The sequence below is a fragment of the Sinohyriopsis cumingii genome, chromosome 4 (genome assembly GCF_028554795.1).
Source record: "Sinohyriopsis cumingii isolate HCF-2022 chromosome 4, ASM2855479v2, whole genome shotgun sequence".
NCBI classification, from domain to species: domain Eukaryota; kingdom Metazoa; phylum Mollusca; class Bivalvia; order Unionida; family Unionidae; genus Sinohyriopsis; species Sinohyriopsis cumingii.
The window spans coordinates 68,117,108-68,140,494 of NC_142964.1; the positions used below are offsets into that span (position 1 = coordinate 68,117,108).

General features: G+C 36.4%; 1 protein-coding gene across 1 annotated transcript in view; it reads right to left on the minus strand.

The window, feature by feature from the left end:
* The window catches only part of LOC149801389 (b(0,+)-type amino acid transporter 1-like), a 56,216-nt gene extending 34,353 nt beyond the window's left edge, over positions 1-21,863 (minus strand). The window contains exons 1-5 of the mRNA XM_089956796.1: positions 21,558-21,863; positions 9,769-9,933; positions 8,982-9,197; positions 6,836-6,961; positions 4,876-4,972 (exon numbers count right to left, since the gene is read on the minus strand). Of these exons, the coding sequence (XP_089812922.1) occupies positions 4,876-4,972; positions 6,836-6,961; positions 8,982-9,197; positions 9,769-9,933; positions 21,558-21,690 (737 nt within the window). The 5' untranslated portion in view covers positions 21,691-21,863. The remainder of the gene's footprint in view (positions 1-4,875; positions 4,973-6,835; positions 6,962-8,981; positions 9,198-9,768; positions 9,934-21,557) is intronic.
* Positions 21,864-23,387: the final 1,524 nt, after the last annotated feature.

Consider the following 23,387-nt stretch of genomic DNA (forward strand, 5'->3'; position numbering starts at 1 on the left):
AATATGAGGTTGATAGTAAAGATTACAATCATCAGTAATATTGTTTTTGGCGTGCCTGGCATAGGGAGTGCTAAATAAATATGAGGTTGATAGTAAAGATTACAATCATCAGCAATACTGTTTTTGGCATGCCTGGCATAGGGAGTGCGAAATAAATATGAGGTTGATAGTAAAGATTACACTGGTCAACAGTGAAATCATTACTGACTTGAAAAGGCCCTAATCTGTAGTATTTTGGTGTGCCGAACACGAATATAACCGTGAAAAATTTGTATTGGCTCTCGTTTTGAAGATATTCATATACCTCATTTTCTATGTTTCACTGTGTAAATTTCTCCAGTAGGACTGCAGCAACATCCGGAATAATGATGTAACATTGCATAATACCATCATGCTCACATCATCCACAGTTGATTGCATCATTTTCTGATGCAATGCAATACTAATGCCATGCGGCTGCTGAAGTAAGTTGACGTCAGCAGTGTACTATACATGTGTAGGCCTATTATACTAATGCCAGGCGGCTGCTGAAGCTGACGTAAGCAGTGTACTATATAAAGCCCAATCAGATAGGTTCAGCATTTAAAATATTTTAGACGTTGTGCGAGACAGTTCAAGCTACTGTTACATAAAACTTATTATTTTATCCATTTACGTACAATAAAGAACAGTAATGCCTCGAAAGTGTGTTAATACCGCGGACAATTTTTGCTATGTTTGTGGGGAAGTGACATTTGCCAACCAGAAGAAAAGTATCAATTCTCAAGTGAAGAAGGCATATCATCTTTACTTCGGATGCAAGGTTGGTGACCAAGACAAGCCTTGGGCTCCGCATATATGCTGTGCTACATGTACAACACAGCTTTCACAGTGGTTGAATTGCAAAAGGTCATCAATGCCGTTTGCAGTCCCAATGGTGTGGAGAGAGCCAAGCAACCACCTAAATGACTGTTACTTCTGCTTGGTTCCTCCTCTTTCCGGCGGAATAACGAAGCGAAAGAAGTCGAGAATAGTCTACCCAAACATTCCGTCTGCATTGAGACCAGTTCCACATGGTGAGGGACTTCCTATTCCAGAACCTCCAGCAGAATATTCTCTTGATTCATCTGACGAAGACAAAGGTGAGTCGACCTGTTCTTCTCCTGGTCCATCAGCATGCAGTGATCCAGATTTTCACTGTGGTGCATCATCAACCCCACACAGAATAACACAGGAAGAACTAAATGACCTGATTCGTGATTTGGACTTATCAAAGAACAAGGCAGAATTGCTAGGATCAAGACTCCAACAATGGAATCTTCTAGAAGAAGATGTCACAATTACTGCATATCGAAAGCGCCACCAGCAATTGGAGCCTTTCTTCAGAAAGGAAAGTAATCTGATATTCTGTTCCGATATTGAGGGCCTCATGAATGCTTTAAAAATCACTCATGACCCACAAGAATGGAGACTATTTGTGGACTCTTCGAAACTGAGTCTCAAGGCTGTGCTTTTGCACAATGGAAACATTCTTCCATCTATTCCAGTAGCGTATGCTGTCCACATGAAAGAGACATACGATAACTTAAGGCAGCTACTGAATTCCATTGAGTATAACAAGTACAGCTGGCACCTCTGTGGTGATTTGAAGGTAGTTGCCCTTTTAATGGGACTGCAGCAAGGATATACAAAATACATGTGTTTCTTATGCGAGTGGGATAGCCGAGCAAGGGAAATGCACTACATGAGGAAGGAATGGACTCACAGGCAGAATGTAGCCATTGGAGAGAAGAATATCCAACACCCAGCTCTGGTTGAGGCTCAGAAAATCTTGCTACCACCCCTTCACATCAAACTAGGTTTGATGAAGAACTTCGTGAAAGCCATTGACCGGACTTTGCCTGCATTCCGATACCTGCATGAAAAATTCCCTCGACTCAGCGAAGCAAAGATTAAAGAGGGAGTTTTTGTGGGTCCTCAGATTCGAGAGCTTTTCAAAGATGACCGGTTCAACAACTTGCTGGAAGGTGACGCGAAACAAGCATGGAATGCTTTTCGCCTAGTTTCTACAAACTTCCTCGGAAATGTTAGGGCAGAAAACTATAAGGAACTAGTAGAAGACATGTTGATGAAGTATAAGAAACTTGGCTGCAATATGTCTCTAAAGATTCACTTCCTTCATTCCCATTTGGATTTCTTTCCTAGCAACTGTGGTATTGTTAGTGATGAACACGGCGAACGTTTTCATCAAGATATCGCAACAATGGAACAAAGATACCAGGGAAAATGGTCCACTACAATGCTGGCTGACTACTGCTGGACACTCCTCAGAGATGCTCCCGAACAGCTGTACAAGAGACAGGCGAAGAAATCTAAGATGTAGTCAATGACTTGAGTTTTTATAGGTAGGCTATTACAGTTGACCTTTTACTATTGGAATGCATTTCGTTATGTAAACATTAATTTCTTGCAGATTACAAAAAAACTAGAGCCAATTTTGCAATTTGACTGTCATATTCGTGTTCAGCACATAAAAATTGATAAGAATTGACTAATTTTATTTCAGTAACATGACTTTTGTAAAAATTTGTTGTCCAGTGTTACAATCATCAGCAATATTAATTTGACGTGCCTGGCACAAGAAATTGTGAAATAAATATTAGTGTTCTAGTAAATTTTACAATAAAATTTTACATTACTTTCTGGAAAAATCGGCATCGGTTAGTTTCATAAAAAAGAATGTTTACATGCTATCGTTGCAGCATGAACGGACATCATTCAGGCATGTCTACTTGCTATTTGTTTCTTGTATAACTTTACGTACAGCAGCTACTCTGGTAATCCAAGTAAAAGCAATCTCAGATGTGTGCTATTAGACACATTTAGGAAACCATTACATCTGGTGCGCTAGAGACTCTGACCTTCCATACTACCAGCAATTTACTAAAATTAGATACTACATACCGGAAAAAGATGGACTATATTAGCAATACACTGATTTACTTCAAAACCATCACTTGTTAGCATTTTCGTTACGTTTTGCTGTTCTATTCGATGACTCGTTGACACGGAAAAATAAGGAAATAGAGTTGCACAGTAGTGTAGTACAAATTAAAACTAAAACTAAATAAGGATCCGTTTCTTCTAATTAATATCATCAGTGACTGTACTAAATTGATTATGCAAAGCAGTATACGTTTCATAAACACGTGTGGACAAAATAACAATAGTTTCAGATAGCATTTTGGCGACATTTCATGAGGCCAAAACGTTGAAAAAAAAACTTATCTCGTACATCGACAGAATGCAGAAGGACATGCAGTATATAATAAACGTTGAAATTATTTATATAAAGGATACACAAATAAAACTGCGCTGAAAAGCCACAAAGCAAAATGATGTGGAACTTTTCCACGCAGTATCAAACCGTGTAGAATTGAATGATTATGAAACTATTCCGTCCAACATGACATTGTACAACAGAATGATTATATAACTATTCCGTCCAACATCAGACGGTGTACAATTGAATGATTATGGGACTATAGCGTCCAATATCAAACTGTGTACAACTGAATGATTGTGAAACTATTCCGTCCAACATCAAACCGTGTATAATTGAATGATTATGGAACTATTCCGTCCAGTATCAAACCGTGTACGATTGAACGATTATGGAACTATTCCGGCCAGTATCAAACAATGTATAATTGAATGATTATGGAACTATTCCGTCCAGTATCAAACCGCGTGCAACTGAATGATTATGAAACTATTCCGTTCAGTATCAAACCGTGTATAATTGAATCATTATGGAACTATTCCCTCAAGTATCAAACCGTGTACGATTGAATGATTATGATCAAATACAGCGTAGGCAAGAGAAATTACAAAATTAAAGAAAGATTGATAAATTAACTAAACTATAAAAAAAATGGTAAAAAGTGTGCAAGCTCATATAACAAATAGCCCAAGATTATGGTTTTCTGTAGGCAACATGACTGACAGCAGACCCATGCAAGGTTTTGTCTTAAATTTTGTAAAAAGATATTATTCCTCAATGACACGAATACTACCGAATAAAGATAATGGCTGAAATGTACAATCTGTACAGTACAGTAAATGAGTGAGATTTGTAATATTTACACGATACGGATTTCATATAAATAGTGAAAGAAAATGTTAAAGTGAGGTCTAGCAAATACATGTCAGCTACACATTGTGCTCAGTTTAAAATGCATCCTTTTATATTCTGCAAAATTTCGTTCCATAAATATGGTAACGTTTAGGTGAATCGTTGATAAACTTAGTGAATGAAGTGGAAAATCTTGGATGTTGGATAGAGTTAAGCAGACAACAAATAGAACGAATCCATTTATTCTACGATTACAATTTTAAAAAGGCACAGGAGTGGTTTGGAATAATAGCAAATCTCAATAAACCCACTCACAAGAGATAGAACAAATCATTAGAAGGAAATGAGAAACAATACTTAGAGCAAAAATAAAGTGCAATAAGGCACGTTAAACATTTGTAATTTTCTTACAAAATAACTGTTTAATAGATTCTGAAATGTATATTCTGACCTTTTATTACAGGATCTATAGCTTTGTTTATTCATTTCTGTAGTATCGAATGCATAGTAAACTGTATGTTCTGTAGAATGCAAGATGCGGTTCGGCTCCGTACATTTATGTAACAAGAAGGAAACGAAGTTAATGCTACTCAGTGGAGCAAGTAGCTGTTGTGTTTGTTTGAAATGAAACTAGAAACAAAAACACAACTCTCTTGATGTCAATATAATTTACGGTTGTATATATATATATATATATATATATATATATATATATATATATATATATATATATATATATATATTAACCTGTCCATGCTTACCATCCGTCATATGCAAAAAAGCAACTGTAAATTGCTAGAACTACTGTAAAATCTTCATTTGTGCCTTCAAATCCCGTTTTTAATTCTCCAAAAGAGCCTAGAATAGTAGAAAATATTATTTTTTAAAGTGTATGGCATTGATTATATCATTTAATATTTAAATTAAATTAAACTGAAATATTTATTAAATATGCATATTTAGCTAGCCTATAATATATGCAGAAATAAAAAGAGATGGAGAAGTATTGAGGCAGTATTTGTTAAGTGTTGATTCAAGACATTGATGGGATTAAGTCAGTATAGTGGAATGTAATGGCAGATATTAATCAAAACGTTATTACTCTGGAGTTGACTACAATAATGGTCGTTTAAGCACAGGACGGAGTGTTTAATGAGTAAAGCAATGTAAACAACTTTTATCAGTACATCCATGTTTTGGACTTGAGTGCAATGACAACTAATCAATTATGTGCCACTATGTATGGGTTAAATGCAGAGACTAACACTTAATAAGTGGACGATTTTAGACTTAAGTGCAACAGCAACCATTAACAGAGCGTGACAATATTGTGGAAGTGAAATGCATCCAATCATCATGGTTCTGGAATGGATTTAAATGACAGACATCGACTGAAATGGAATTGGATTGCTATGACATCCATTAAATGAAAGCGTCTGAGTTCTGGAATGGAGAGCAATGAAGCCATTAAATAAAAGCGTCAAAGTCCTAGAATGGAGTGCCCTGATGATAATTAAACGACAGCGATTGGGATCTGGAATGAAATACAGTGACAGCCATGCTATGAAAGCTTATGGATTCTGAAACTGTGTGCCATGACAGCAATAGATTCAGTTTAATGCAATTGCATCCACTTTAGATGGTCAATGTTCGGTGTATAAACCAACTGGAGTAATAATATAATTGTGTGAATCTTTAGGATTGCAAAAGAATTCTACTCTTAAAATGCATCCACGTGTGTAGAATATATTAAAGATGCAACTCATGAAAGGAACAATAATTTTAATCGGTGATTATCAGTGGAGATGAAAAAAACCGTTGTTACCAATACATATAAATTATACATATCAATACCCAGGCTGTATACAGACGGCAGTTTCTTTAATATAATGGGCCCAAACTGTTTAAAATGAACATATTTTATTATGGATTCTGCTCAAAATCTCAGGTTAAACTATGTGCAATTTATTTTACACAAAGTCCATTGAATACATTTTGAAACATTGCAATATATGGATAGATTATTCTTGGAGCAAACTGCACTGAAATTTAATCAGTGTGAAAAATTGTAGCTCCTTACGTCTATAAATTGTAATATTTATCAAAGCGGGGACAGAACTTTCCATTTTCATTGCAAGGTCACTTGGCTGAATTGCGTTTCGTTTGCGTTTCTTTCGTTATCACAATATTAGAATTTACGATCCAAGCTACAGTTTTCACTTGCACTATTTCTACTCTGAAGAGAATTACATCATCGTGCTGGGACAACTAATGGCTATTTTGGGATTCTTCACAGGAGGGGAAAAGGTTACAAAAATGAAAAATGTATTTTAAACATTAATTTTGTGAACATGGGAATTTTTCATTCTTTGAAAAGTTCGGAATTCCTGAAAATAAAATGAAACAAACTATGTTTTAATCGCAAGGGCTTTGCCTTTATTCTTTAGTGAATTCGAATTAATTCGGACTACGTATCAGTTCTTATCATAGGTGACATTTCGAAGACCACCACGATCTATTTTCCTGTTTTGTCAATAACAAAACCTTTAGAACCGTAGCAGAAAGGTTCAGATAAAACGGCATTGTTGCCAATCGCGCAAAGGGAAAGATTGTTTTAAACATTTCAAAGCAAGAACAATTATTTGCGAATTTCAGTGAAAAGGTAGACAGATACAGAAGATCAAAGAGCAGTTCACCCATCATTTCATTGATGGTACTTACCCTGAGCCAGATTCACAATTCCTCCAACTCCTATGACGACTAGGGCGACAACCTTCGTGGCCGTGAAAAATACTTGTATATGTGTGGTCAAACGAACACTGATCATATTGGTTATTGCGAGAGACACTATATATATATATATATATATATATATATATATATATATATATATATATATATATATATATATATATATATCATAAATAGCAATTTGCTACCTTTAACCATTTGTTATAATGAAAGAGAGGCAACATTTGTCGCTTCCGTCATTTTATATCAAAGTTCAATACTAGCCAATATCTTCAATATCTTTCCTTTAACAGTACTTAGCTGTCCCCTATATTTGATGATTACCTTATTTCTGAATAAAATGTCCCTTATATGTAGCAAATTTTTAAAAATTGAATGTTTTTAAACTTCAAAGCACTACACCCTCCCAAAAAAGTTGAAATTGAATGTACGTTGTTGCTAGTTCGTTCATTTGTATGTTTGGTTATTTTTTATAATAAATTCATAATATCTTCCTTTCGTCTTGATAAAAGATTTTATTTTATTTTTTAAAGATCTACCTGAACTTTGTGATCTGTGTTACACGCTGTAATTTGAGAAGTTCGATAGTAACACCCTCCTACCTGGGCTCAATTTCACCTGCACTTATCATAACTGGAATGTAAATATGTCTCAAGCTTGGTAATTTATGTGTTACCAAAACAGGCCAATCTGACCTGATTTCATGCTTTAGCGTCTTGTGCATTTAGAGAGACTTGCCCGTTTGAAAAATTCATATACCGAATTCTGTTGTGCCTGCACTCATAAGAATGTATATATGGATGGATCTTAAATGCATGGTATTTCAGCAATACTAAAATTAAAAGTCGCAGTAATCTATCTGACGCTTGAGTAGTTTTGTAATTTTATAGGTTCATTCATTACCCTTTATAGGGTGCGCCCCAATTCATATATAATCATCAAGAATAGTGCGTGGGTGATTAATAGAAGATTAATAAACCATTTCCAAGTAGGTCACTGCGAACCTTTTTCAAAAATTTATTGACTTTTAAATTTTGTGAGGGGTGTTAATAACAGTCTCCAAATCTTGAGAAAGTCTCCACGCATTTGGACTCCAATGATCATGAAAATTAGCACGTGGATAGGACGTAACATACCTAACTCAGTCATATCACAATTCGGACACTGTAATCATTTTCATGTTTGAATAATTTGTATTTTAAGAGGCTTGTTAGTCATACGTCGCAAACTATAGACCTTTTTCCACGCTCAATTATTTAAATTGACAGGTGGGGACATCATATAAATAACACATAATCCATGCCAAATGTCACTTTGACCGATTTTTGTTTAGTCATTTTTGTCACCTAAAGGCATTTAGCATCTTATCTTTGACACTAGATGTCCTACATTATTCAAAATGTATGCATCGACCCATCTGTGCAAGAATTACAAAGTGGTGTAGAAGATACGTATATACTGGTATAAAACATAGGTACATACTGGTACAAAAAGTAGGGCACCGTGACCTACGTTTCATGTTCATTCTTTTTGTCTCTAAATAAACTTTTACTCAAACACGTTCTGTCCAACTTTCATCAAACGTTGTATATAAATTATCCTCGGCGTTAACACAGTACGTTTCCAATGCTGCGTTGCTTTCTCCTACATTTTATGGTTGTTTGATATCAGCAAAATATATTTTACTTGATATATGTTTAAACTTTGAACTTTAAGCAAATGTGAGTCTAGATACATGATTTACAGACAATTTAACTGACCTATACTTTCTTCAGTATGTGTCCTAGACTCACCGCCGTGGCCTACATTTCACGATTTCATCCTAAGTGACTAGTAATATACTGCAACATATATTCCCCACTCAACCACCCATCCTTTTGACATGTTCGCCTGTCAACCTTGAATTTGCAAAGAGCAAATGTTTGGCCATGAGATTAGTGTTTTGTGAAACAAGTCGTGGTCTTCTCTTAGTCGATGATCACCATCATCATCACCAACATAATACTGTTTAAATACTTTGCTTTCCTACAATCAATTATTCTTCATTATAAAGTTTTGCCTACGTGTAGCTGATTGTAATTTCAGTATAAAGTGGAGAAAAAAAACTATATCGTACATATTTCGATTATAGCAATCATTATTTTGATGCTTCTAGGAATGCTGCATGAAGTGCTAGAAACGACTCTGTCAACATAATCGGCGAATACGAGGGCCTTTAGAGTTCTACTTGCTGGTGTTCGCAGCATGGCCTGAACCCATACGACAAGGAAGGCAGGAAGACCGCCGAATGCATCTTTGATGTATATGTAGTCCCCACCGGAATGATTGAAAGCTGTACGATTATTGATTTACAGAGTAAGTTAACTTCTGGTGATAACGCTCGACATCTGTCACTCATCTGTTGAATAACAGAAATATCCATTTCTATCAATTGCTGACCAGTCCATCGCCAGCTCATTGTGAATCAGTGTGTAATGTGAGTATTTACTTTCAGTGTTTATGTGGTAAAACACCTTTGTATTTTTTTTACTAAATAGGATTTCCAATTTAAAATCTGTGTATGCTTTGCAAATGCTTCAATCACAATTTTTATGCTTGACACTAAAATAAGAATACTCTGGAGTACTTTCCGTGGTATACTGCAGATGTTAGGCAATATCGTTAATATATAAGGAGCTGAAATAGAATGTCTGGGTTATAACATGAAGTACTCTGGTTGTTTTCTGAATAAAAAGATTGCTTTTCAAAATGTAAATGTAGAGGTTTGTAACACTGTTAAAGTCTTCTTTTCCCAGACTTAAATCAGTCTCGATTGTGTAACTATCAGTCTTGTTTTTGTAACATGTATTAAGAAGTTTTATTGATTTTTTTAAAATAAAATAATCAAAATAAAAGTCTCCAACCATTTGAAGGTAAGCTTTTATTAGCTCTTATATTTAGGCCGGTAAAGTAGATTTTGTACATACGTATCAGGACAAAGAGCCCGACTCCAACCCATATCGACAGGCACAGTCCAATGGATCCTGAATAAACTAGCACGTTTTTTGGTGACACAAAAATCCCGGAACCTGGCATAAACAAAAGATTTATATCAGTCTATAGTTTTCGTCGATAGTATATTAAACGTGGTGAATACGTCTAAGATATTATTGTTACAGGAAAGAAAATCTAATTTAGACTGTTGATAAGACATATGCATTGCACCCGATTTAAAATGAAAGTTTGAACGTTTGCGAGTTTTTCATCCAAAAAATCTTTAATCTCAACGCATCGTAAAAATAGTCCCAAACAAAGTTGAACTGGTATTAACGTTTAAAAGTAGATTATACTTTTCTTGCAATCTATCAGTCAAAGAACAAGTGTCTTTCCGAATAAACAAAATTTTACACATTCAAAATCATTTTTCACTACTGAATGTCCAATACTCCTAAAGTCACATTGGTTGATGCAGTACATCTTAGAATGCATTATATGGTTCACGTTTACGTAACTTAACATGTCACTTTCACCACTAAACATGACAGTGTTGCAATATTCATTTGAAAGAAGGTTTCCTGGGTGCAGAAATTCACATAACTACTGTAATGTATGTGTGACAGGATATTTGCAGTATTTGACTTGGAACAACAGCTTACAGAATATACAAGTTGAACAAATTTAATTTTTAGTCATAATTGCATCACATATTTACCGCGTAAATATGCAGTGGTTGGATAAATTTCTGACAATTTTGGAGACCGGTTTATATCCACATTCTTCTGTTAATCAGAGATGAGCTTATTTACTTCTGTAAGTAAAATTTAAACCACGATTGTATACAGGGTGGATTCCATGCTTCAGATTTACCGCCCCCCCCCCATCCCCAACTTACACATTCGCTACGAACTGAGCAATACCCTTAGTTGTACTTGTTATTGATGTTGTTCTTGTCTTGTAGTTTTATCCATTTTTCATGTTATGATATGTTATATATGATATACCAAGCCCCTGCTGTGCTAAATTGGCTATATTCAGACAGACGGGACCATTTTGTGCCCAATTCATTTTGTGAATCGAATCTAAAAATGACGACCAAAATATTCATTCACAGCACAACATTCCAGAAGGAGGGGTTTAAAACGTTTTCCCGCGATCGCAAGCAATTAGTAAAGAGAATACTGCACACTAGATTCGTGGGCTTAATTTTACCAATCAGAATCACAAAATGCGATATGCTTACATGATATAATATCAAAACTATGGAACTGCACATACTGTAAGCAAAGTTTACCGACTATGTGATCAATATCAGACGTATACGTCTGCAAACTCGTCACTAAAGTTATTGACACGACAAAGCTGATCCTTCCATGATTAGCCCGCACAGGGTCAGATCAATCCTCTTCCCAGCAACGCGTGAAAATCCTTAAAACTCGAGATTTTCAACCCTATAAAGAACATTTAAATAATATCTGAGACATTTCATTTCTAATGTTATGGTAGCTACGACCCAAACGCTGATTTAATGATGACAAAAGTGGACCATAAACAGACTGATTTCCCATAAAATCACATACTATTGCAAAATTGGTAAACACATGAAAACATGACTAGTATACAATAGGCAGCCGGTAATGCACAATGCAAGCCAAAACTTTATCTCAAACTAAAGCTAGCACAAATGTGTTTCTGTATCATTCCCATGTGCATACAACACGAAATCGTTCGATCTTAACACCAATGAAGAAAGAGGAAAAAAACATGTAAATAAAGTATGGATGTCTGTCCAGTCCAAAATTTACCGCATTCAACGAAAGTGTTTAGTGCATCCTAAGTCTCCTTCAGACTCTCGCCTGACTCTGCACGATCTACGCTGTGTGAGACTAGGTTAATGATCCACACAACTGCCATTTCCGGTATTCAGAGTTCCTAAGGTATCACTACACTAATTAGGCCGGTCAGCTGTTATTGTTTTATGTTATGGTCCATAAAAAAATCATTAATAATTTTACTTTTTTTCCTGGAGATTTGCTAACGAGTCTGAAGAATGTTACTTTGTATTAAATAGAAACCAGCATATAAGTTTAAACAGACAATCAGATGTTCAACCTTTTCCCTGTAATTTTCCTGAAATCGTTAATAAAGCAGATGCAGTATGTTATCGTTTTTAAACGGGTGGTGTTATGGACAGACACATCTATCGTGCGCTTATCTGTGACATTATTGATGATGATCTGTTTATGTATCATGACAACAATTTGTCAATTATATCAAGCATGATTCTTCAAAATATTCAACGTGGACCCATAATAATGAGGTTATAAATTCACGATTACCAACATACGAAGTTAATTATTTAGATGGATTTGGTGATTTCGTTCAAGGTCTATTCAGAAGTGTAGCGCCAACAGCGATCCCGATTACACATCAATGAGGAATGAAAGCTACCGACGTTATTCGTGAGAAAGCTATTGGTGCCGTTGGTGATGTTGCTGGTAAAGCATTCTCAGTCGTCAGGGACAGACCCGTACGATTAATAAGACGACAACCGCAGCCAGTAAAACTGCCCAGCACCAAAATGATGCCAGCAAGCGTCAGTAGAATACTAAATCAAGCTGCAAATGAACGACTCAGTTAGGTGGTATGTCACTGACAAAAGAATAAGCTGTGGAGAGAGAAAAATGATAATCGCAAGTTTAATAGTAGGAATTGGTCTGATTCGACGTCATTTTAAAAAACAGCTAATATAATAACATGTTCAAGCGTATATCTGATCCCGCATTCAAATATGAATCAGTGCATAATTACCATATTTTGATGCGCGTGTACCTGACCTACGTGGCGAATTGAACTACAAGTCCAAGATACAAGCAGATAGTTCTTGTCCGCTGAGACATTCTTAGTGATCGAGGGTCAAATTATGAAAGCAGATAATACAGCATATCAGATTGGAGAACGAGTTAACAATGGTGTTATGGTGTTGTATAACAGTCAGATACATGATTGATGAAGAGAACACGAATCATGTTCCCACAAAGATACTGGGTCTGGCAAGATATTCTGATGGTTATTCGCGGTTCGTTGGTCTGCCAATGATAATCACCAAACATAACACTGATCAACCCAAGAACCGTAACATAACAATGACTAGAATCGCATCGATGAATGAATTTTTCAACCAGGGATTCGCAGCAGTCGGCCAATGTTAAACGGCGATGAATAAGTTTCATGTGCAATTCCACAATTGCATATCTTTGGATTTTGCAGAAATGTTAAAAACGTTATTGTCAGTGCTAAACACACAATTGTACTTGTTCTAAAAGCCACAGACAACGATGCAATCTGGTACCCAGCTAGGGTTGATGATGGTAAGGTGATACTGATAACACTTTGGTTGTGGATGCCATCATTGACACCATCACTGACTGAAAAAAAACAGCTACTCTCTTTTATGGATAGTGGCGGCCATTCAGCATTGTCATAATCGAAGATGACTGCATATAATATTCATATTAATGTTGCTAGTTTTTCACGTAGCATATAGCATCAGAGCAGGGAGTCTCAGCAGCGTGACATTTATTCATAGGTTTTTAGGATACCGACCGAGTAGAATCACAGACGCGAAAACCATTAGGTTTAGTGAAGTTTCTCTGAGAATAATTTGACATCAAGAATCATCCGAATAAGTGTTTTTGGATTTTAAGAACAATCGTGTTGCACGTGCGTATCATCGGTTGATGACATTTATGGGGCATGATCAGAAAGTGATTCTGGTTTGCATATATCTCAGCGTGAATTCACAACATTGTATCCGTTCTAATATGTCTCATTGGAACACTTGGATCTGTTCAGACAGTCAGTCGTTGACACACATTTTTGAGTTCGTGTACGATCAGCAGGTGCAATCGCTGTAATATTAACAGACGAAACGATGCAGCACGAAGGCCTTGGTGGACGAATGATGGTCGTTGATCTACCTATAGAAAATATATAATTGAATCATTTATGATGTTGTATAAAATGTGATATAAATACGTCAATGTTACACTGACACCAGGTCAGATTGAAACGATCACAAAAGAATTGTGAAACAACAATATTATTGAAATCAACGGAGTTGCAAGGCCCAAATAAATTGGCATTAACTGAACGTCGGATGCAACACTTTAATGACGCTAAGAAATCAAAGACTGTCCTTAGACTTGATCTTTCTGCAAGTGCAATCAACGATTAAATAAAGACGGTTGTATTTTCCCACTTCTTGCAGCTATATCATGACTGATGTCCGCTGCAGCTCCAGCTGTTTTAAAAGCAGTTGCTGCCGGTGCCGTTGAAACCGCTCCTGCGATGACATTGAAGAAAGCGACGGGACACGGTTTAAAAAAATCAGACAATTAAGACAAGTAGGCCAGGGTCTAAGACTACCAGGAACACGGCTTTGTTGACCCGTTTAAGGATCTGGTCTTAGATGGCTGGGAACGTTTTACTAAAACTCCCCATGTTCAATTTTTATTTACTTGATGCTGCTCGGCGATTAAGCATAAAACACATTAGAGGAGTTTTCATGCGTGATCAGTTATCAAAACGACCAAACCGCGCTGAAACTGGTTTCATTAATGTCAATGGAAGTTCAGGTCCAGGTTGCATATGCTATTGAGCCACATAGAGCTTTTTATTCGCATGGATTGGTGCTACCGAAACAATTGTTAAAATACATCGATAGATTTGTTAGTAACGCGGACATTGACAGAGTCACTGATATGTGGTCCAGAAGTACTTGCTTTACTGTACGCTGCTTCGACTCATCAGAACCTCCCCTTCCGCTCGTGGTCAAGCTAAACCTGGTCTCGGTGACGTTGATTTGTCCAAATATGCAGATAGAGATGAGATGGCTGATCTCATGAATCTCGCCTGGGTTGACAGAGATCAAGTTATTTTTTCAGGATCAATATGGAAAGTTAAAGACGAGCAATATTAAGCATGTCTATATTATCTAGCGAGTTATAGGTGCAACCACCGACAACAACGCTGTATTTACTGATGGTGGGACAATCAGAGACTCAAACGTATCAATAGAGGCGATCAGAAACGATAAGCATGTTACTTAAACCAGTAATACAATGACCGGTGAACTCCACATGAACGGAAATGGAATTGTTCTTCTGAGAGACCCAGCATTAGACAGTAACACTGCAACAAAAAAATACGTGGACGACAATGTCGAATCTGATCAGGCAGACGAAATTGTATTATTGATTATGATCTCGTAGATAAACATGATTAGTAGGTACCGACACAATCAAGCTATCATGGGGTACCTATGGAGAAAAGCAATAAAGAACATATCCTTGCTGTGCTTGTGATCCGCCGATTCCAACCTGATAACTACAATCCACGGGGTCACAAACAAGGATTTACATAAATCGTCAACTTAATTTTAAATATACCCGGCGATATATTACGACCACCACGATCTGGGTCGTTGTTACGTTTGAGAATTGTTTTTCCTTCCATCGATTCCCATTTGTAACCAGTTTGTTTTAAACCAGTTGTAACAATTGAGTATAAATCGTGTTATTTACACGACTCCTAATTCCCGCTATGTAAATTACTGGAACTTAATATGATAAGCACGTTTTGCATCATCAGATACCGTTTCACAAAGAGAAGAGGGTTAATAACATATAACCCTCCACTTGTCTCTCCACCTCATGCTTTCGCTAAGTTTGTTACAAAAATGATACTTTACAGATTCTAATCCGATCAATAACAAAGCGTTATCAACATCAGGTCTTTTCTGTAACTCTTTGTTTGGGTATTCACAAAGGAGTTGTGGAAATGTGATTATTTGCATGGTTTTTATAATAGTTTCAAACTCATCTCGTATTTGTTTCACAGTTTTTTTTTCGTATCGTTTAACATTAGCTTCTGATTTATTTATCGCTGGGTGGTTTAAAATATAACTATCATCACTGGTTGATCCTATTTCGCGATGTAGAACTGTTTATTTGAATGGTTCTGACGGTTCTGGTGAAACAATGAGGGTTAAAGAATTATTCAAAACGTTTTAGACGGTTTTTTAGCGCCTACTCACATGCTTGCTTGAGAGATGAAGGTGAGGGGAGTTAAGTCTCATACCACAGTTTATTCAGATGGAAAAGCGATAAATGGATTCCAGAAAGAACGGGCGAGAAATACATCACAAAATCGCCATTTGGGACGAGATTTGCACGGTACCAAAAGAAGATCTAAAAAAGTATCTTCATTAGTTAGAAATTAAACAAACTGATATTATCATGTGTGGAGATCAAGGGCAACCTCCACATTCAAGAGAGAATCGCCACTTAGCTGGCTAAAAGATCATGTTGATTATTATAAAGACATATTGATAGATCATAGAGCCATAGACAAATAATCAACGTAGTTTAAAACAAGAATTAGTCTTCAATCTGACAAGATTCAATGCAAGATAATACGCAGTGCAATTCCTGTAACAAAAATTGATGATTTTTGGAACTTCTGGCTGCCTAACGATCTTATAGTTGCATCCAGAAAAAATAGTTCACGATTCATTTCAGTAAGAATTATTTAGGTTTCGTAAGGAAAAGTTTCCCAAGTTGCCAGTTCCACAGTATTGCCGTCTAGAAGATATTCGTCTTTAGAATATTTTTGTAGAGATTCAAGATTCCAGTTCTCAACAAAAATTTGTTCTTAAAGATATCGTTCATTTTAATATAGACGTTGTTGAAGCAGATCTAGTACAACCATCATGCTGAAATTTAGAATATGCAATACCAATTCCTTCATCGCAGGGTTAATTATCTCAGATACCAATAAGTGGATTGTAGATGACTACGCTGAATGGTCAAATTTAGTATATTTAGCAGTATCAAGAGTTACAAGACTGTCTCAGCTATAGAAGATAGTCTACACTTTCAGCAAGCTGTCCTACGACAGTAATCAACTTCAGGCAATTCACGGTACTAAAGTCCATGGCGCGCCTATTCCTGGTACGGTGAAGAAAAAATTAGCTGATTATCTGCGAGAAGACAAGAATAAAAACTCGAGTTTGATCGTGATCCTAATTTCAACATCAAAATAATCGCTGTCTCAATGCAACACAATAATGTTGTGGCAATACTTTCGTAATGACCCACGACAATTCACCGTAGACCGAATCGATAGTAGCCAGGGTCGTACACACGACAATGTCATGGTGACCTGTTTTGAATGTAACCGACGCGGAGGGGTAGGCTAGCCCCCCCCCCCCCCCCCCGGGCAACGCTACGTTAACCCAGTAGCCATGCGTATTGTCAGGAATTACTTGTCATTGTTCTAGTCTGTAGATTGAAGGCTTACTCATAGATCTTAGCACACTGGAAATTGTATGTGTGTTTACACTCAAGATATGATCAGTTGCTTTTTTACCACCTTCAAGTTCACCAGGTTCATATAAGTACCTGACTGTTACTTTGCCAACCAGGACTGGTTTCTGTGAGACCTGATATGCCGGTATGCGTTTATTCGCAACTGCGTCCATGTGATTTATAGAACTTCCACGCGTTTCTTTGTTGTTTAACAAGGCTATTACGCTTGGTAGTCTTGCAACCCATTCACGAGATCGAGTGTCAGTACAGGGGCGTTTATTCAGTTATAATTCCTGATCATAATGACGTTCGAACAGTCTCTAAGCAAGTGTTCGATTAAATCGTTCAACGATTGCCTGATCACAAGGCACTGTGGCGTGTCGACGTCAGATTTTAGCATTCATCTGCGATGATACTGCACCAAGAAAGTCTTTGCCATGATCAACCTTTAGCAATCGCGGCCAATGTAGACCGCCACGTTGATAAATTCGTTCAAACACGGCTGAAATTCAGTTGATGTTTCACTTGATAATGGTTCCGCTTCTTTGTATCTATTTGCAACGTCAACGACTGTCAGCATATTTGTTTGTGAGTGTGCTTGCCTTTTCGTGAGGCAAAAACAAGATATCTGCCTGACGATCTTAGTTGGGAATGCTGACATCAAACCATCCATATTGAATCATTTTAGGTGGTGGTAAATAAATTTGCCATATGGTCTGTCGAAGCAACCAATCTTCGGTAACAACAGGTTTGCCACCTTCTGCATCAGTTAGTTTGCTAATCGCCACTGTACCTTCCCAGTATCCTCTTGAACTATAATAAATCGATTCCATTATCAATTATCGGACATTTATTTGCCCGCTAGACTCTACTTCTCACCACGATATTTAGCGTATGGAGTTCCTGGTAATTTCCCGAGTGCCGCGGTGATATCACCACCTTTAGTCCTAGAAGGCCCAAACTTATATTTTTGGTACCGCATTTTACGCACGTTCCTAACAGTGCTTGCCTACGATGCTTTGTCGTTGTTGTTTTTAATCCACTTGTATCAGTGCCCATCTTGCGCCGAACTCAATAGAGACTCATGATTATAAATAATAGATTCACCCAACATGAACGTGATTGACATTCCAGCGACAAAAGAACAAGCACCCGTCCAACATCATCCAGCATTACCAAATTATGTTTGCGCCATTATCATTTGCCCGTCTAAGTCTGGTAAAACTTTGCTGCTACTCAGTTTGATAATGAGATGGCTCAGATAGGGTTTTCACTTTACTTAGCAGCACCGCAGACGAACGACAAGCTATGTTATAATGTCCCCAAGGAACTCAATGATGCTGGAAAATATTGCATCGAAGATCTTGATACAGATGTTGTTGAATTAATCACTGACATCAATGATGCTCTGTCTATCGAATATCTTGAAGGTCGCATTAATAATATTGTGGTTAACGACGATGTCATCCTTGACAAACACACAAATTCAGCCAGAATATTTTCACGAGGCAGACATAAAACGCAAACGTCCTGTACTTTACGCAGCGATACGCTGAGATCCCCGAAGTGATCAGAGAACTAATTGTAATTGTTTTGGTAATCTTTAACGGCTCTGATACACATACGCTGAGAAATATTCATCAGGCTTGGTGCCCCGGCGATATGAACATGTCATAGTTTAAAAACTTCTTTGCACATGCTCAGAAAACCCCACATGGATTCATTATAATCAATATATAGGATCCATCAACAAGATATCACATTGGTCTCTATAGGATCTTTAGTTTAGTAATCAAATAGATTATATACTAAAATGTTCTACATCAAACCGTCAAACATTAGTAAAGCTGGCGACGTGCGTGGGCAATAGTAGTATACGTTTATGGGACACTCATTACCGATTGCTGCCTTGTTCCAAAAGACAATTCATTCTACTACGGCTCAGGAAAAGCCAGTTATTTTATATTAAAAAAAATAGGCTCAGTTTTTAGAATAGACAGTTAGAAATTCAAGGGGCGGTCCGTGGCGAGCGTGAAAATGGAGCGTTATAAATTCAAATGTGGGGTTGGTCAGCCCTCCCTGCTATTTCGCAGTTGATTTAATACTTTGCCTATTAATAATTTGCGACAAGGTAATATTAGTATTCTCGGCTTTATTTAATTACAAGGCGTTGTTTATGATATACTCATATGAAGTTACATTACCAAACTACTTGTTGTATCCATGGAAACGGGTACATTAACCCTGTGCTAATTTTATTTTGTAGGGTTTATGGCCATCTATACGTGAAGACCTCAGGAAGAACTACCGACCCCCGGGAAGATACTTGCAAGCGTTCTGAAATGCTAAAGTTGGTCGAGTACAGACTCGAGCAGACGCGGAGAGAGATAAAATGTGAGTGACCTGTAAGGGCGATGGCGTTAAGCCACATCGAGGCTATTTATGCTAATTAAATCTCTCACAAGCTGACTCACACACTTGCTCCATCTCTCGCTAGCTAAACTTAAAACAACGTAAAACCTACTCTAGACATGTACACGACGTTCACTGACGGATATAACAACTTTCGACAAATATGATTAAAACATTGTTCATCAACAAATAATCGCTAGTGGTATCGGTTATCATCGGATATGAGCAATGAATGAATTTTTTTCACAGATGATTGGTGCATGAGTTTCTTAACACTGACGATCAATGTAATTATTTATTTATAAATATGATCAATGTATGGATTTATAAATCAATATGATCAATATATGGATTTTTTTTAAACAAATGTAGTCAATTTATAACTCGTGGAAAAGTATGGTGGTGCAAAACCGAATATTATTCCATCAACATATATGTTGCTTTTATCTCGTGGCATCTTGTCTATGATCACGAACACTTCCAATCAACTGATATGTCACACCATGCTCAAGATTAGGTACGGCAGGGAAAGGGGTCTCAGGATTAGGTAGGGCAGAAAAAGGGGGTTCAGGATTAGCTAGGGCAGCGGATGATGTGAAGATTTACAATCGCTAGACATTGTCGAAGTAGCACTGCTTCAGATTCGTTTCAACCTGAATCAGATATCATTTCATTATAACGAATAATTTACGATCGCGCGACATGGATTTTCTATTAGTCCTATTTAACATACACAATTATCAGGTTGTCATCTTTGTAACTTTTTGTTCCTATAAAGACAAACTATATATATATATATATATATATATATATATATATATATATATATATATATATATATATATATATATATATATATATATATATATATATATATATATATATATATATATATATTCTCTCAGCTTCAATAACAATTACTATTACCATTCATTTACATTTGTTGCTCTTTTCGCAGAAATACCCAAGTTTTCGAAAAAAATTGTCGATACAAAAGTGTGAAACTCCAAACGATTGTTTTCACTAAAATTGCAGTTCATTAAAGTATTGCGGTCTCTCTCGTTCTTTTCTTTTGTATTGCAAGTATAAATATAAAAGCTTCGACCACATACTCCAAACAAGTGCCTGATGAAATTATCTTTGCCATTAACTGATGAGTTATGAAGGCTTTCTGAAGCTTTTTCTTCAATGGTAGAAAGACAAATGCACAACACAGCAATTAAAAGGTCTGCGAATTCGAATCTTCGGCATTTTAAGAGATATTACTAGAATTCAGATAATACGATCTTTAATCCCATCTGACTTTATAATATCTGGTGTAAATGTTAATAGTGTTTACTATTGTACAATATGCTATTTTATAGTCCTATTATGTACCTAACCGGCCTCTAATACAATGGATTTGTAAGATAATTTGCTCTAAAACATGATGCCCAGCTTGTGTTTGTGTGTGTGTGTGTGATTTGGATTTTTAACATAGCTTTAACAATTTTCCAGTCATATTATTACGGTATTTGCAGTGTGGAAGCTGTAGTTATTTCTAGCACTGGGTCATCATGCCGCAGACATGTAGAATCATGTCCCACCCAATCAGATAATCATGACGCCAGGCCGACCAGTTCTAACACTAAACTCTTAATGCTGCGTGCCTAGTGAGGCAGCTGTTAGTACCATTTTCTTAAGTCTTTGGTATAACTCGGCCGGGGTTCGAACCTGCGACCTCCCGCATCCGAGGTGGACGCTCTAAACACTAGGTCACAGGAGCGGTCCCAGATTTTGTGTACCACGCAATTTTCTCTCTTCGCAAATACGAATTAATGAAGTCGACGCAATATAGTTTCTTATATTTGCTAACAATATTGTATTGTTTACCAGTCATGCTGGCAGGACCTGAGATATCATGAAGTCAGAACAGTAAATCAAGAATATCTCACCTATAACGACGCCGACGACGAAAGATGCTGCTCCAAAGATACCTATACGCCTCTTCAAGTGAAGATAAGATGACACGTTTTCCTCAATTTCTATTTTCCTGTTATCATCTCTTTCTTGTCTAGGCTCCTCCATTCTGAGTTATGTTTTCACCTCGAGTCCAAAAAGTAACTTCACCTTGAAATTGGTATCCACTGGTTAATGTGTTCGGTTGCTCTCTATTGTCAAAAGCAGTATTTGTTGTCGTGCTTTTAACTTTCTATTTACACACCAGCTAATGTTACTAGGAACGTGATTATGTATATCAATCTGTAATGTTATCATATTTATCTGGGTAAAGGTCCATCGGATTATATCAAGAAGGTCTATCATTACATACCATAAGTAGTATAGTGAAAAGAGAGTACACGCACAGAATAACGATCAACTGGAAACAGGTCACTGTGTTAGTTGCACTTGTTTTTATGTATATTGTATTTTTGTTTTATTCCACAAGCTGGTTTCAAAGGCATTTATCACAATCACCAGTTCTATTCTCAGTTATTTGCTATTCACCAACGAGTTATCTACTATCCAGATCAGTTATCTACAATCAACACCCAGTTATCTATTATCCACAACCTAATTATCTACTTTCCACCGATCAGTTATCTACTATCAGAACCCACTGAAATGCTGTGCAGGTGCAATATGATTCCCTCTTATAAATAAAGGTAAAATTACTAATACCTACCCTCACCTACTCTCACATTTTAAACCAAACTACCATTCCATTCACACAAGGTAGAAAGTAGAAGAACTTATTCTTATGTTACGTGTTTAGACTCAAATAAACAGTAACACAAGAAAGAGTGAAAACAACAAGCTGTTAAAAATATAATAATTTATTTCTTTGTAAAAATGGGGAAAAAATGAACTTACGGTTTTAAGAATCAAATTCCCAAAAAATCCAAGAAGACTCCATGAATAAAATTTTTGAAGTCCTAATATTGAAATGTTATAATGATTCCAAGTCTGAGTCCCGACGAAGAATCCAAGATGGAAGGCAATGACGTATGTTGTAGCTTGTACTGTGTTGACGTATACGGTTCCTTGTAGAAACATAATAATTAATCCTCTGGTCTTGGAAATCCAAGTAAAATTTTCAAGTAAAGTCCTTGTTTAAGAGTTCTGTATGAATACAATAATATTTCCAGAGAAACTAATTAATCTGCTAGAGTCCAAATAATCTGAAGAAAAATTAACATGTAATCCAAAAACTCAAAACTTCAATATTTCAATACTTTTCACAACAGAAGAAAACAACTTGACATCAAGAGCTTAAAACCCCGGACTCTGATCTCTCTCTCTCTCTCTCTCTCTCTCTCTCTCTCTCTCTCTCTAAACATCACTATTAATACTAAGTATATCGCCATTTCGGAAATGCCTAATTGTCCTTGATAACAACCAATCACTGTACTCCGAGAAAAAGTTGTTTACTTGACCCTCAATCAAGGCCAGGAACTAAGTTAAAAATAGAAACAAGTGTTTCTGTTATTAAGTATATAAGGACAAAATCAGGTCAGACTGATTTTTCTGGAAAATATCAAATTCCTAGTTAAAAAAAAGTACATTACATTGACATGACAAGAAAATAAAAAGATTCCAAAACCCAAAAAAACAATCAAATCAAATCAGACACAAATTAAATTCAATGTAAATTAAATAAAATATACGTAACACTTATATAAATTATCATATAAAACCCTTTTCAATACAAATAGATTTTTCCTATCACCTTATGATACCCATTATAAACCTACAATTTCTATTCTTTTCATTATATCCCATCC